The following is a 12,826-nucleotide window of genomic DNA, read 5'->3' as shown; positions in this document are numbered from 1 at the left end:
GCAGTGAGGAAAATTGATTGGGGAGATTCAGATGTGGCCGAGGTGTTACTCATTCAGCTAAGCTCTTACGCTGAAGATTTCACTGCAAGGTTTTAGATGCTGGCTGTACATTTGTATTATAAACTGCGTTATGACTCAGAAGAACTCCTCAAACTTGTGAATTTTGTTTATTATAGGCAAAATAAAACCAAACAAAAATTTAAAAACACTCATAAAAATTCCAAAGTCCTGTGGAGATAATGTTTACTATTTGATTGTCATACTCCATTGGTGTTATGTACCAAAATGACTCACTCCCCCCTAAAAAAAAAAAAAAAAATCCGTCCAACAAAATAACATGAATCATGTCATCTTTATTTTTTGATGATCTGTAAATGGAAATGTAAACTATAAATTAAGTAAGGCAGTGTATCTACACACCTTGTAACAAGGATGTGTACTAATTAGAAAAGAAAAAACAGCTATGTAAAGTGCTGGGTATGCCAGTGTTTGTATGGAATTTTTCTTCTTTGCACAATGTAATAATACAAGAACATCTAAATTGTGTGCATTCTGTTATTCTGGCATGCAAAATGAGAGTCAGTTTACATTTCTTCGTGACTACATGACTCCTGTCCTCTCCTGCAGACATGGCCTCAGCCGGCTCCTCCCTGTCCAACAGTGAGTTTACCTGCTCCATCTGTCTGGACTTCTTCAGAGAACCTGTCTCCACTCCCTGTGGACACAACTTCTGCCAGTCCTGCATCACAAACTGCTGGGATAGCAGGGACATCAGCCAGTGTCCGCTGTGCATGACCGAATTCCACAGGAGACCCGAGCTTCAAGTCAACACAGGATTCCGAGAGGTGGTGGAGCATTTCAAGAGGATGAGAGCCCAGGGAAGTGATGACAGTTTGGCCAAAGCAGATGAGGTGGCCTGTGATGTCTGTGAGGAGACGAAGTGCAAGGCCGTGAAGTCCTGCCTCGTCTGTCTGGTTTCTCTCTGCCAAATTCATCTGGAGCCACATCAGAGAGTGTCGGCATTAAAAAGGCACAAACTGATCAGTCCGGTGGGAAACCTGGAGGATTGGATGTGCAAGGAACATGACAAAGTGGTGGAGTTTTTCTGCAGGAGAGACCAAAAGTTCGTTTGCACCTCATGCATGAAAGATGTCCATGCAACACATGAAACTGTCGCTCTGGAGGAGGAATGTGCATTGAGGAAGGATCGGTTGCACATGATGGACACCGAAATGAAACGGAAGTTGAACGTGAAATGCTTAAAGGTTCAGCAGGTCAAAAACTCCAAAGTGCAAGGTCAGGGAGACACAGAGAAAGCGAAAGTGGACATCACTAAGGCCTTCTCTGCTTTGGTGGCCTCCGTCGAGAGCTACAAGACCATGCTGGTCGAACTGCTGGAGGAGAAGCAGAGAGCGGCAGAGCAGCAGGCTGACGACGTCATCAAACATCTCAACTTGCAGATCGCCGAGCTCCAGAAGAGGAGCGCCGAGCTGGAGGAAGTTTCAAAAACTGAGGATCCCCTCCAGCTCCTCCAGAGCCCTCCACCTGTCTTCCCTCTGTTACACACCGAAGGCTGGCCCCCCCTCAGGCACCACAGCCTCCAGCATGTGGAGACAGTGAGGAGCACTGTGGCAAAGCTGGAGGAGGCGTTCAGGCTGGAGATGGACAGGGTCATCTGTGACATCAGCCAGGCTGATGATGGGAAGGAAACAGCCAAGAACGCTGATAGCAGTGAGATGGAGGGTCTGTTTGATGACGAGCTGGAGAAGATTCAACATCAATACGCTGTCGATGTAACTCTGGACCCCGATACGGCACACCCCTGCCTTATCTTGTCACAGGACGGGAAACAAGTGAGGGATGGTGGCGCAAAGAGGAATCTCCCCGACAACCTGAAGAGGTTTGACTTTTTCCACTTCGTCCTCGGAAAGGAGGGGCTTTCCTCCGGCAGGTTCTACTATGAAGTTAAGGTTACGGGGCAAGTGGGCTGGGAAATCGGCCTGGTGAGAGAATCCATCTGCAGGAAAGGCGACAATGTCTCACTCAGACCCGAAAATGGCTGCTGGACAATTGGACTGTACTGGGGATGCTACCAGGCAAACACAAACCCGCCCATCGCCCTCACCCTGGAGCACGAGCCGCAGATGGTTGGTGTGTTTGTGGATTATGAAGAAAGGAAGGTTTCATTTTATGACGTGGAGACCAGAGCGGTGATCTACTCCTTCACCCACTGTGTCTTCTCTTTGAATGCACCGTATCTGAGAAGTTTTTTGTGGCCGTACTCCAGCACAACCACAAAGTGTATCATATACCCGTTTTTCCGACCCGGAAGCGAGGGGAGTTACGCTTCTCTGCAGATCACTCCTGTCAGCCGCACAGCACCGGCACAGTGACCCTGATGCTCAGTTTACGCCAAACTCCACAGGTCAATGGTTTTTTGTTTTTTGAAAATGCAACTTTTTCTTGATGGCACCGCGTTGTTGGCAGCGGGACGTTGACCTCACACAGGTGCCACTTTGGTCATGCAGTTACTTTCAACTTTGGATTCATTTGTGGCTTTTAGGAGGAGCTCAACCTCCTCCTCTGTCCAAATAAAGCACTGAACCTTGTTTTTATCGTTCCACTTCCTTTTCCCTACAGTTTTGGACTCCGTTGAGACGTTTTGAAGCGGATTTGGTCTTCCATTTGTGTTAACTCCGGGATATCAACAAACCGCTGCAGTCATTGCTCAGCTCATGAAAACAGCTGAGTCTTTGCATTCCTGTCTGGACAGATCTTAAAAAAGTCTGTGTCTGTGTGGACATGTCTTAGAAGTAAACCACACCTCAGGAATCTCTGGGGTAAATGTCCTTTTAAGAATTGTCCATTTCACTGGATTTTGGCCCAAAATAATTTAAAATGTTCCCTTTTCCACCATCTTGGAAAGGCAACCTTATTTCTAGGTTCATTACCTGTAGTGATGTAGGGCCACATATCGCCACTGATTTGCCAAATCAACTCCATTCAGCGTTGATTTATTTTTGGATATTTCAGTTATCCAAAATTTCTCAGTTCTACCTGTGTAGAACTGAGAAATGTTGGCCTTATTTCGCAGCAGATTGCTATCAACAAAGTAATGTTGATTTACAGAGGTGTAAAGTGTGTATTTTTTCTTAATATGACGATGTGTTTGGTGTGTGTGTTGATATAGTACGTAGATGAACTCATGAAACTGAATCTCTTGCAAATATAAACTGTTGTAAACTGAACCTGTTTTATACTGTAAGGCAGAAACTTTTTCAGCCAAGTTCTTCCTGTCCAGTGCAAAAAAAAAAAAAAAAAAAAAAAACATATACAAAAATCATCTGTTCAGGAGTTCAAACCAGCTCCAGTCTCTTGTTTCTGTTCCTGCTTCTTCTTCTCCTCCTCCTTGTTTCCAGCTGTATCGCTGCTACGCTTCAACCACTGATCCACTTTCTGGATTTGTTTTGTCTCGTCTTCCCGGTCAGAGTGAACAAACGTCCTCGCTCCAGAGTTAGGGTTAGGCAACACATTTAAACCACAAACACACACATCTGACACCTTTCGGAAAGCCAGAGGGAAAACTGAATATAAAATGTGCTTCATCAAACTAAAACTAATTATTTTAGGAATTATGACTGAGTGATATTTTTTAAATTAAAATTTAGCCCCATAACATAGCCCCATTTGAGAACCACTGGTATAAGAAATCTATCTTCGGTATCTATATGTCTGTCTGTCTGTCTGTCTGTCTGTCTGTCTGTCTGTCTCTCTGTGTATCTAAAATATAGGCTACTCTCATGCATATCAAATGATGTAATGATGATAACGATAATTTTTTCTTGCAGAATTAAAAAACGGCAGGGAAGAAAACGTTTTAGGCTGCATTTTGTTCTTTACCAGCAAAAGTGACTTGAATGCGGCGCAGCTGACTGGTTGAGTTGTGAGAAGTCGGGGCTGAGCAGGGAGCCGAGAAGGCAACAGCGCTAGAGTCTGAAAGCAGGAAGAAGCGGCAGAATGGACGGAGCCGAGCCGGAGCCCCCTGCTGAGGACAGGTACCCTACAACAACAACAACAACAACAACAACAACAACAACAACAACAACAACAACAACAACAACCGGCCTGCCGAAGTCGCGGTTTGTTGTGTTTGCTGGCAAATATTTATCTCAGCTTTGCAAACGGGCTACAGGCACAACAAGAAGTCAGATAAGTTTTTTTTGTAAAGCATGGCATGTAAACGAAAGGAAGCACTGCACAACGCCAGATAAAACTTTAGACAAAATAAATAAATAAAACAAGACAAATTAAGACACGTTAAGATATTGAAATGAAAGCGGATTGCATAATAACATCCAAGAGTGAAGACACTGGACCAAAATGAACAAACAAATTTAGCCATAAAAACTGAGTTTAAAAACAAAATCAGTAGCCTACTAAAATCGAATTCGATCAGGGCATTGGAGCAGAATTATTAAAAGCGAATAGGCCTACAGATATAAAATGGGAAGTGAATCTAAGCCAGAAAAGCCAGCGAGAAAAGATCCGGGTTTAACTGGGACTTAAAAACTGGAAGTGACTTTGCTGACCTGATATTATTTTCGTAAATTTGAGACTATAATCTCAGAATTTTAAAGATTTGATTTCTCTTAAATGTACAAGTTTATTTGTTTACTTATTTCTGAAGAGTGGCGAATAGTGACAACTTCACCTTCCCCCACCCAACTTCGAAAACTAATCGTGTCTGTCAGCAGGAAAAAAAAAAAAATAAAATAACCCACTTGAGCCTCAGGACAGGGCCGTGAAGCAGCCGCTGAGTGTCCCAGTCAAACAGCAGCGACCAAGAAGCGCCGAATGTCGGACTCTCTCGTGCTCACCTGAACACACCATGTCTGCTTTTCAGGATGAGGAGCAGCGAGCCTGAACCCCCAGACAGTGTGTCGGTGAGAGGTGACAGCTCAGTAGCGCCCCCTGGTGGGTTCAAAGAGGACGACAGGTGAGCAGGACGAACACAGAATAGAATAGAATAGAGCTGGTGATGTAAAGCTTTTTGGATTTTGGATGTGTTAAATTATCCTGATCTCAGACTCCTCTTTTTTTGTATTCTCACAGTCTGTATAACCTGTATGTTGTTTTATTTATTTTTGTTTAATCTCATCTCATGAGTCTCTCTTTTTCTTTCTTTCTTTTTTTTTTTTTCATTATTTCCACTTTGTTTATGTGATCGCCTCCCATTGGTTGTTGCAGCCATAGAAACTGAATGGGTTTGTTCAGTTTTTTTAAAAAATTTCCTTCTTCACTGTTACATTTTCTCATATTTGGAGTGCCTGTCTCTTGTTTCATAAAAAAAAGAATAAATATTAGCTTGAATTTTTTTCCCAGTTGAAGCTCAGAAAAAAACAGACCTGAATTTTCTCAGTTACCGAATGCTAACGCATTTGTCAAATACACATTGATCTGTGAATCAGTCCTGGAGTTCTTAGAAAAAGTTCACGGCTTCATTCATTCATTCATTCATCCATTAATTCATTTTCAAAACGTTTATTGTCCTTATTAGGTTTGTGGTTGAGGTTTTCTATACAAATGATTTCAGAATAACAGAGAGGAGGCAAAAGTAATTGACACAAAGCTGCAGACACACACATACACACACACACACACACACATGCACGCACAATCAGAGAAGCTTGTTCAACCATGCTCATTCATCTTGGAGCGGTAAGGCTGCTGAGACAAAAACTCCTTGCTATGGTGAGGCATGATGGGGAACGAGTGATGGGGAACGAGTGTGATGGGAAATGAGTGTGATGGGGAACGAGTGATGAGGAATGAGTGTGATGGGGAACGAGTGTGATGGAGAACGAGTGTGAGTAAACGTGTGTTTCTGTGTTCCAGGCTCAAAGCGGAGAGACGAGACTCGGCGTCCTCCGGCTTCCTGTCCATGAAAACAGATCGCTCCATGGAGCCTCCTCTGGGATTCACAAGGGACACGATTCACACGTGAGCCAGCAATCAATCAATCAATCAATCAGTCAGTCAGACTTTATTTATATAGCACAACACTCATACAAATACATGTAACTCAAAGTGCCGCACACAGTGAAACAATAAAACAATACAACAACACCCCAGCGCCTCCAACAAAACACAAAGACAGTAAAAACAGGAAAGAGCAGCCGCAGGACAAAGCCCAATAAGATACAGATAAAACTCAAAGTAGCAAAATAAAAGTCATAGTAAAATGAGTAAGATATGAAAAGCAGAAAATAAACACATAAAAAATAAATCAAAATTCCAAACAGTCCTGAAAAGTAAATTAGCGGTTAAGAGTTCAAGATAAAATAATAAAGTAGTGAAAAAGATGACATGTACAGAAGTGAGTGTATAAATATATGTAGCAATAAATAACTAAAATTTAAGTAAAAACCAGGCTAATAAGAAGAATAAGATTTTATTTGGCATTTGCATTTATATACTGATTGTATTTTTAATTTCTTGGTACCCATGAGTTATAAAAAAATGCTCAAAGGCACAAAAACCTGCAGGTTCTCCACAATCTGAGACAGACGTACACTTTTACAAACTCTGATCTCTTTGATATGATTGGCTAAACCCTGTCACCAAGACAGATCTCTATCGTGTTGAAAAAAAATGAAGGGATGAGGGAAGTTGTCCCATGTAGGCTCTATAAAATAATACTTTTCGAATTCTTATAGATAGGATGTGTTGCACCAACATGATTCAAATCAAATTAGGTGATACCAAATGTGACATAACTTTACCCAACTCAAAGATACTATAATAATCTGTGTAGTATTCAGTTATACATGTTTACCAATTTCATTCAAACACAACGCAAGTAAACTGAGCATGTGGAACTGACTGAAGCTGATAGTATAATCTAATTATAATGTAATTCATATGTGATTACAAACAAGTAGGACTGGGTGATATGGACATATTCCAGTATTATAATCATTACAAACATTTTTCCAAAGGATTTGTGTGTTTCCTTGCAGGCTGCAAACAGAGACGAGCGAGTCGGCGTCTGACTGTCTGTCAGTGGAAACAGAGAAACCCAAGAAAGAGCTTGCTGACTTGCCGTGGGGCTGTCCTAAGAGGTTTGACATACAAACACTTTGTCTGATCGACCAACACTCTGACCCTGTTTCCACCTGGTGTTAACCTCGGTCCTGCGTGATCCGATCAGCAGCTGGCAGCTCTCAGTTCAGGTGTGAACAGCAGCAGTGTGTCCTCAATGTGTCTTGAGATCTGATCACTCAGGATGCTTTCGGAAGCCTGGGACACTTTTGTCCACATGGCATCAGAGGTGTAATACAGACATGTGTCCCAGGATGGGTTGAAGCCCCGCCCACTCACCTGCCGTCCCCTGTCTACAGCTCTGGTCCAGCCCAACACCCCGACACCGGCCACACCGTCACTTTTCCAGCAGAAAGCCTCTCCTGTGTGACTCTGGCCAGCAGCTGAACTGTCAGCTGATGGATCAAATCAAAGTGAAGTGCAGCTCGGCTATAAAGCAGCTGCTTCATGAAGAAAAACACAAACTGTTTACCTACAGGGGGCGCTACAGGGGAGCAGGAGGAGCTCAGCTGCCCTTAATAAGACAGGAGCTCCCTTAAAGACATGATGTGAGAAATTTTGGGAGGTCTCTGAAATATGAATTAACAACATGCAGGTGGTTTTTCCTCCTTATAAATTCAGAGGCGGCCTTTTCTTAAATTTCGTGCCTCAGTGGAATTGAACACATTTTTTCTAACCCTAGATGCGACAGAGAATATTCCAGTTTTACTTATTCACCTCAGCGGAGAACCCGACCCTCTCAGAGCCGCTGGGATAATTCAATAATCTGAGGTGAACGTGATTGGGTCGAGCTGCAACAGATGTGAGATGCGTCGTCAGTGATTGAAATTAAAAAGAGGCTGGAGTGAGCGAGAATGTCTGCTTTTGTTAAATAACTGCTGCCAGTTAAATGTAATTTTATTTTTATTTTTCATGTGGAAGGAGGACTAGCAAAGTAGGAATTTCATTTTACCATCTCTCTCTCTCTCTCTCGCTCTAAACAATGAACACAATATTATTTTATTTTTTATTTTATTAGAATAAAATATTAAAGGTTAATGATTTGAGCCTGTTTTCTGCTTTCTCAGCCAGAGTAACGTCATCAAGCTCCTTCTGGCTGGAGACTCCTTTGTTGGGAAGACCTGCCTGCTCGTGCGATTTGTGGTGCGTTTGGGACATTGCCATTGTGTAGTTTTGTTGCCCATCGTGTGATCGTAGTGTTACACTCCAAACAATCGTAGTGTTAAACTCCAACATTACATTTCTGTGGTGTGTTTTCTTCCACAGGGTGGCAGATTTATAACACCTAACGCCACTATAGGACTCAGTATTACTAAAAAATCAGTTGTGCTGAAAGGGAAGAAAGTCGTTCTAGAGATGGTAAGTATAAACATATTTTGACTGGATGAAGGGGCAGGAAATAACATTTGGCAGTAACAGATAAAAAATACTACCACTGGCATAACCAGAAAATTTTTGTCCAAACCCGACCACCAGATTTCACTTGTCAAAATCAAAATTTACTTTGGGCTTTATCAATGAAATCCATTCAAAATGAAGCTTAGATGTCACACTCATGAATTTTTCATCAGCCAATATATATTGTGCTATTTTATTGTATTTCCATATCTGTAGTGTATTGTGTGTTTTATGATAATGAACACTATATTTTAGTTACACCGTACATGTAAAAGCCCAGTCAGGGACAGGAGCTGAACATTAGCAGCAACTACAAACTCTGTGTGCAGCACACCAGCTTCGCGCTCTATTGGAACTGCGTTAAACTGCATCTTCCCGATCAAATAAAATACTTGACTTCTATTTAACTCTGCCTCCCGTTCGTTGTTTCGGCTTAGTTTCAGTTGTTTTCTTAGCAGCATGAAATGATTTTTTTTTTACAGTAAATATCAATATCCAGTAAACATTAAAACAAGTGAGAAAAATGTCAAACCTGGAACCAGAGGCTATAAATCTATTGATATACTAGAAATTTCTTTCCTGTTTATATCTGACCCGACAGAACAGTTTTTATTTTTTATTTTGTTTTTAATTTTTGTTTTCAATTGAGTTTAGCTTCACTTAGTTTCCAGAGTGGGTTTGCAGGTTTCAGTTTAGTTTTTATTGTTTCAGAATATTTAGTTTTAGTTTAGTTTTTTTTTTTTTTTTTTGCCAACACTTAGTGAAGGCAGTTGACTCCCAGTCATGTCAACCCCCACTTGGGTTTAGGAGCTCTGTTCCATCGCCTGGATGAGGCCTTTCCTGCCCTTCCTCAGTTGCCTGACGGTATGCCAGAACTTCTTTGAGGCCCTGAACTTCTCCCACCCATGAGTTTTTGCTTCCATGACCACTGTCACCGCAGCCGTTGTGAGCCGAGTTTCCATGCCAGCCAAACCCAGAGGGCCTCCTTCAACCTGACAGCCTCTTTCTCTCTGGTGGTGTCCACCACCCGCTCCTTGGATTGCACCACCACAGGCATTGATGACCATCTGACCACAGCTCAAAGCTGCCACTTCAACAATGGAGGTTTTGAACAGGGTCCATTTCAACTGCATGTCCCCAACTTCCCTCAGGATCAGAGAGAATCCCCTCTGGAGGTGTGAGTTGAAGACCTTCCAGACAGAGTTCTCCACCAGACGTTCCCAGTGCTCACTACAGACTTGGGTTTACCAGGTCTGTCTGGAAGCCTCCCCTGCCATCTGATCCAACTCACCACCAGGTGGCGATTGATGCCCAGAGCATCGGGCTGATGAAACAACTACAAAGTCAATCAGTGCTAATTTCAGTTATTATTTGTGATTATTGTTGTTTTTGCATGGAGCCCAGGAAGATTGGCAACCACTTTCTGGAAGCTAATGGGAATCCAGATAAAGATTAATGAATTATAAATAATCCATATCCCGTTGCGGCATTTTCAAGTGTGGGGGACAACAAACATGTCAGTTATTTTATTACATTCTGGATGTTAAGATATGTTAAGATAAGTAAAGTTGTAGCGTGTTGTATGCTGCATGGCAGACTCAGTTCACAGTTTCCATTGGTTATGTGTGCTTATGTTATCTCTCCTCCTGTGTGTGTGTGTGTGTGTGTGTGTGTGTGTGTGTGTGTGTGTGTGTGTTCTCTCTCTTTAGTGTGACATTTCTGGTAATAAAGGCTACACGAGTCTCAACTGCAGCTTGTATAGAGTAGCGCACGGAATCATCCTAGTCTATGACGTGACTAAACAGGTTTGTATCAGGGCTGCATACAGTAAGCCATACAAATAAACATAATTAACACAGACATTATTTAATATATGAATTCAGCCATACCTTATTTGACATTGTTTGTTTGTATCCCACTTTATATTTTACTTATACATACATTAAGCTCCTTTTTTCAATGACCGTAACTCAAGAACAGTTTGTGTGAGGTTAAAAACAAGGGAAGAAAATAATTTGGAGCAGCTTCTAGTTTGCTGCCAGTTCCCAGCAGTGCAACATTAGGGCTAGAGTGTGAGTTTGCTTAGCAGTATGCAAATGCATTATGTCATAGTTGATTGGAATGGTTGATTCATTGAACATTTTTTGTTATCAGTTGACCAGAAAAATAATAACGAAAAAATAATTATTATTCTTTCTTCTCGTCCTCCAGAGCTCCTTTGACAATTTAAAAACCTGGCTGAGGGACATCGAGACTCGCTCTGATAACGACGTCCTCAAAGTGCTGGTGGCAAACAAAACTGATCTGACCAGAGACAGAGAGGTGGACAATGCTGCTGCTCAGGTCAGACACGTACAGACCTGAGACAGGACTGACAGGAACTTTCAATCTCACAAATTTTAAGATTAAATTTGATTGAAAAAGCTGGAATTGATAACTGATTTGACCTGCACGTGTGATTTGAAAGAAGAATAAAAAAATCACACCATGATTCTTTACAGTAGGTTTCCAGTAGGATGCCATAGAACCAGAGTATAATGGGATATTGTCTGAAGACATTGGCGGGTGGTGAGAGAGATTAACTGCCTTAGTTTTATTTTCACTGAGGTAGAGAAATTTTTGCGAGAGCCATGTTTTAACATTGGCCAAACAACTGGATAAGGAATTGATTGATGAGTCATGCTAGGTGTCAGCGGTAGATACATCTGAGTATTGTCAGCATAAATGTGGCCATGTTATGTTTTTTAAATATACACCCCAGACGCAGCATATATAATGAAAACTGTATTGGCCCCAATATTGATCCTTGTGGTACACCACTGGTCAGAGGGGCTGATTGAGAGAAGTAATCTCCATTGCTGACAGAAAGGGACATATCCATCAGATATGATTTAAACCAATTTAGAGCGCTGCCACGGATACCAACACTTTGGTCAAGATGGGAAAACCAAATTTCATTGTCCACTGTGTCAAACACTCTTAAAAGGGCAGATTCAGTTCTGTGTTGTGATTTAAAACCAGACTGAAAAACCTCGCTGTTGCCGCTCTGACACAGGAAAGCCTGCAGCTGCTGAAGAACCTTTTTTTTTTCTTTTTTCTTCTATTTTTTTCTTTCTTCTTCTTTTTCTTTTAACCTTTTTTCAGGATGATTGAATTTGAGCAGAGAACAATAATTTATTGGTTTTGAATCACACAACCAGTATGAAGGGATAGGACTTGAAAAGCTTCTGGCTTCTTCCTACCCCTTTTGAACATGAACTATATTATTCAATTGACAATCAATCAATTTAGCTTTTAATTGCTCATATTGTTTACATATCACACTTCTGTTTATCTTTCCCTGTCTTTTCTAACATGTTCAATAAAGTGTAATAATAATAATAATAATAATAATAATAATAAAAACTTTCTCCATTACCTTAGACAAAAAGGCAGAGTATAGATTGGTTGAAAGTTTGATGGATCTGCGGGATCTGAATTAGCTTTTCAAATGCCACTATTTGAGCCCATTGGAGGCTTTTAGGCAATTCTCCCTCACATTTCCTCGCTAGTTTAATTTTGTAAGTTTGTTTTATATGTGTGAATAAAGAAACCAAACCAATGCATGGAGGCCTACATGAAATATTATCTCTCTACAGGAGCTGGCCTCTAAACATGAGATGCCCTTCATAGAGACAAGTGCTTACACAGGGGACGCCGTGGACAAGGCTTTTCTCATCCTGGCACGAGCCGTCATGAAACACAGAGGCCTCGACCAGCTCCCCCCAGAACCAGCTCCGGAAAACAGGAAAACAGGAAAAAAATGCCTGCTTTCATAAATAACATAAAATAAAATAACAGGCTTGGGTGTTTGGTATAATTTTGTTGGCTATATAAAATAATACATCCACTATTCAGTTTGTGGTCCATTACAGAAAATGTTCACATAAAAACCAGTTCACTTAAGTAGGGCGATTCTTTTTTTGTGTGTGTGTATGTGTGATTTTTTTTCAACAATTTATTTACTTATTTTTTTTAGATTACTGAATCAAGCTAAGGCATCTATTAACGCCAAGCATGTCATGTTAGGTTGTTGGACTAAATATTGCTCCAAATGTAGGCTGTTTTTTAAGTTTTGGCGAGGGAAACACTGGCATGTCTGTTTCCAGCGGGGTTCCGTGACATCTGACCTCCACATGTGTGAATGAAAATGGGTTCTCTGGGCAGCCACGGCTCTCCCCTTTGCAGACATGCCCACCTTCTGCTAATCCCATGCAGTTTGGGCCACAAACCCCTGCAGTCCACATGTGTTCTTGTGGCCTGTTGTAAAATGGTGTGTTTGTGCAGA

At 41.5% G+C, this 12,826-nt stretch overlaps 2 protein-coding genes across 2 annotated transcripts; both read left to right on the top strand.

Moving 5' to 3' along the window:
• Positions 1–629: 629 nt before the first annotated feature.
• LOC115370375 (E3 ubiquitin-protein ligase TRIM39-like) lies at positions 630–2,503 on the top strand. The gene has a single exon (XM_030067366.1). It carries the CDS (start codon positions 630–632, stop codon positions 2,391–2,393), a length of 1,764 nt encoding a protein of 587 aa, XP_029923226.1. The 3' UTR covers positions 2,394–2,503.
• A 1,429-nt stretch (positions 2,504–3,932) lies between these two features.
• Positions 3,933–12,713, top strand: LOC115370383 (ras-related protein Rab-1B-like). Its single transcript, XM_030067384.1, has 9 exons — positions 3,933–4,055; positions 4,904–4,996; positions 5,896–6,000; positions 7,020–7,121; positions 8,169–8,244; positions 8,368–8,460; positions 10,209–10,304; positions 10,711–10,842; positions 12,138–12,713. The coding sequence occupies exons 1-9, from the start codon at positions 4,018–4,020 to the stop codon at positions 12,315–12,317; spliced, it is 915 nt and encodes a 304-aa protein (XP_029923244.1). The 5' UTR covers positions 3,933–4,017; the 3' UTR covers positions 12,318–12,713.
• The last annotated feature ends 113 nt before the right edge of the window (positions 12,714–12,826 follow it).

Source organism: Myripristis murdjan, chromosome 13, assembly GCF_902150065.1.
Source record: "Myripristis murdjan chromosome 13, fMyrMur1.1, whole genome shotgun sequence".
Lineage (NCBI taxonomy): Eukaryota > Metazoa > Chordata > Actinopteri > Holocentriformes > Holocentridae > Myripristis > Myripristis murdjan.
This window is presented reverse-complemented; position numbering and strand designations above follow the sequence as displayed.

Coding starts and splice junctions, on each gene's coding strand:
- LOC115370375 (XM_030067366.1), top strand. CDS start 630: ATGGCCTCAGCCGGCTCCTCCCTGTCCAACAGTGAGTTTACCTGCTCC.
- LOC115370383 (XM_030067384.1), top strand. CDS start 4,018: ATGGACGGAGCCGAGCCGGAGCCCCCTGCTGAGGACAG. Junction 4,056..4,903: donor GAGCCCCCTGCTGAGGACAG/GTACCCTACAAC, acceptor TCTGCTTTTCAG/GATGAGGAGCAGCGAGCCTG. Junction 6,001..7,019: donor ACAAGGGACACGATTCACAC/GTGAGCCAGCAA, acceptor GTTTCCTTGCAG/GCTGCAAACAGAGACGAGCG.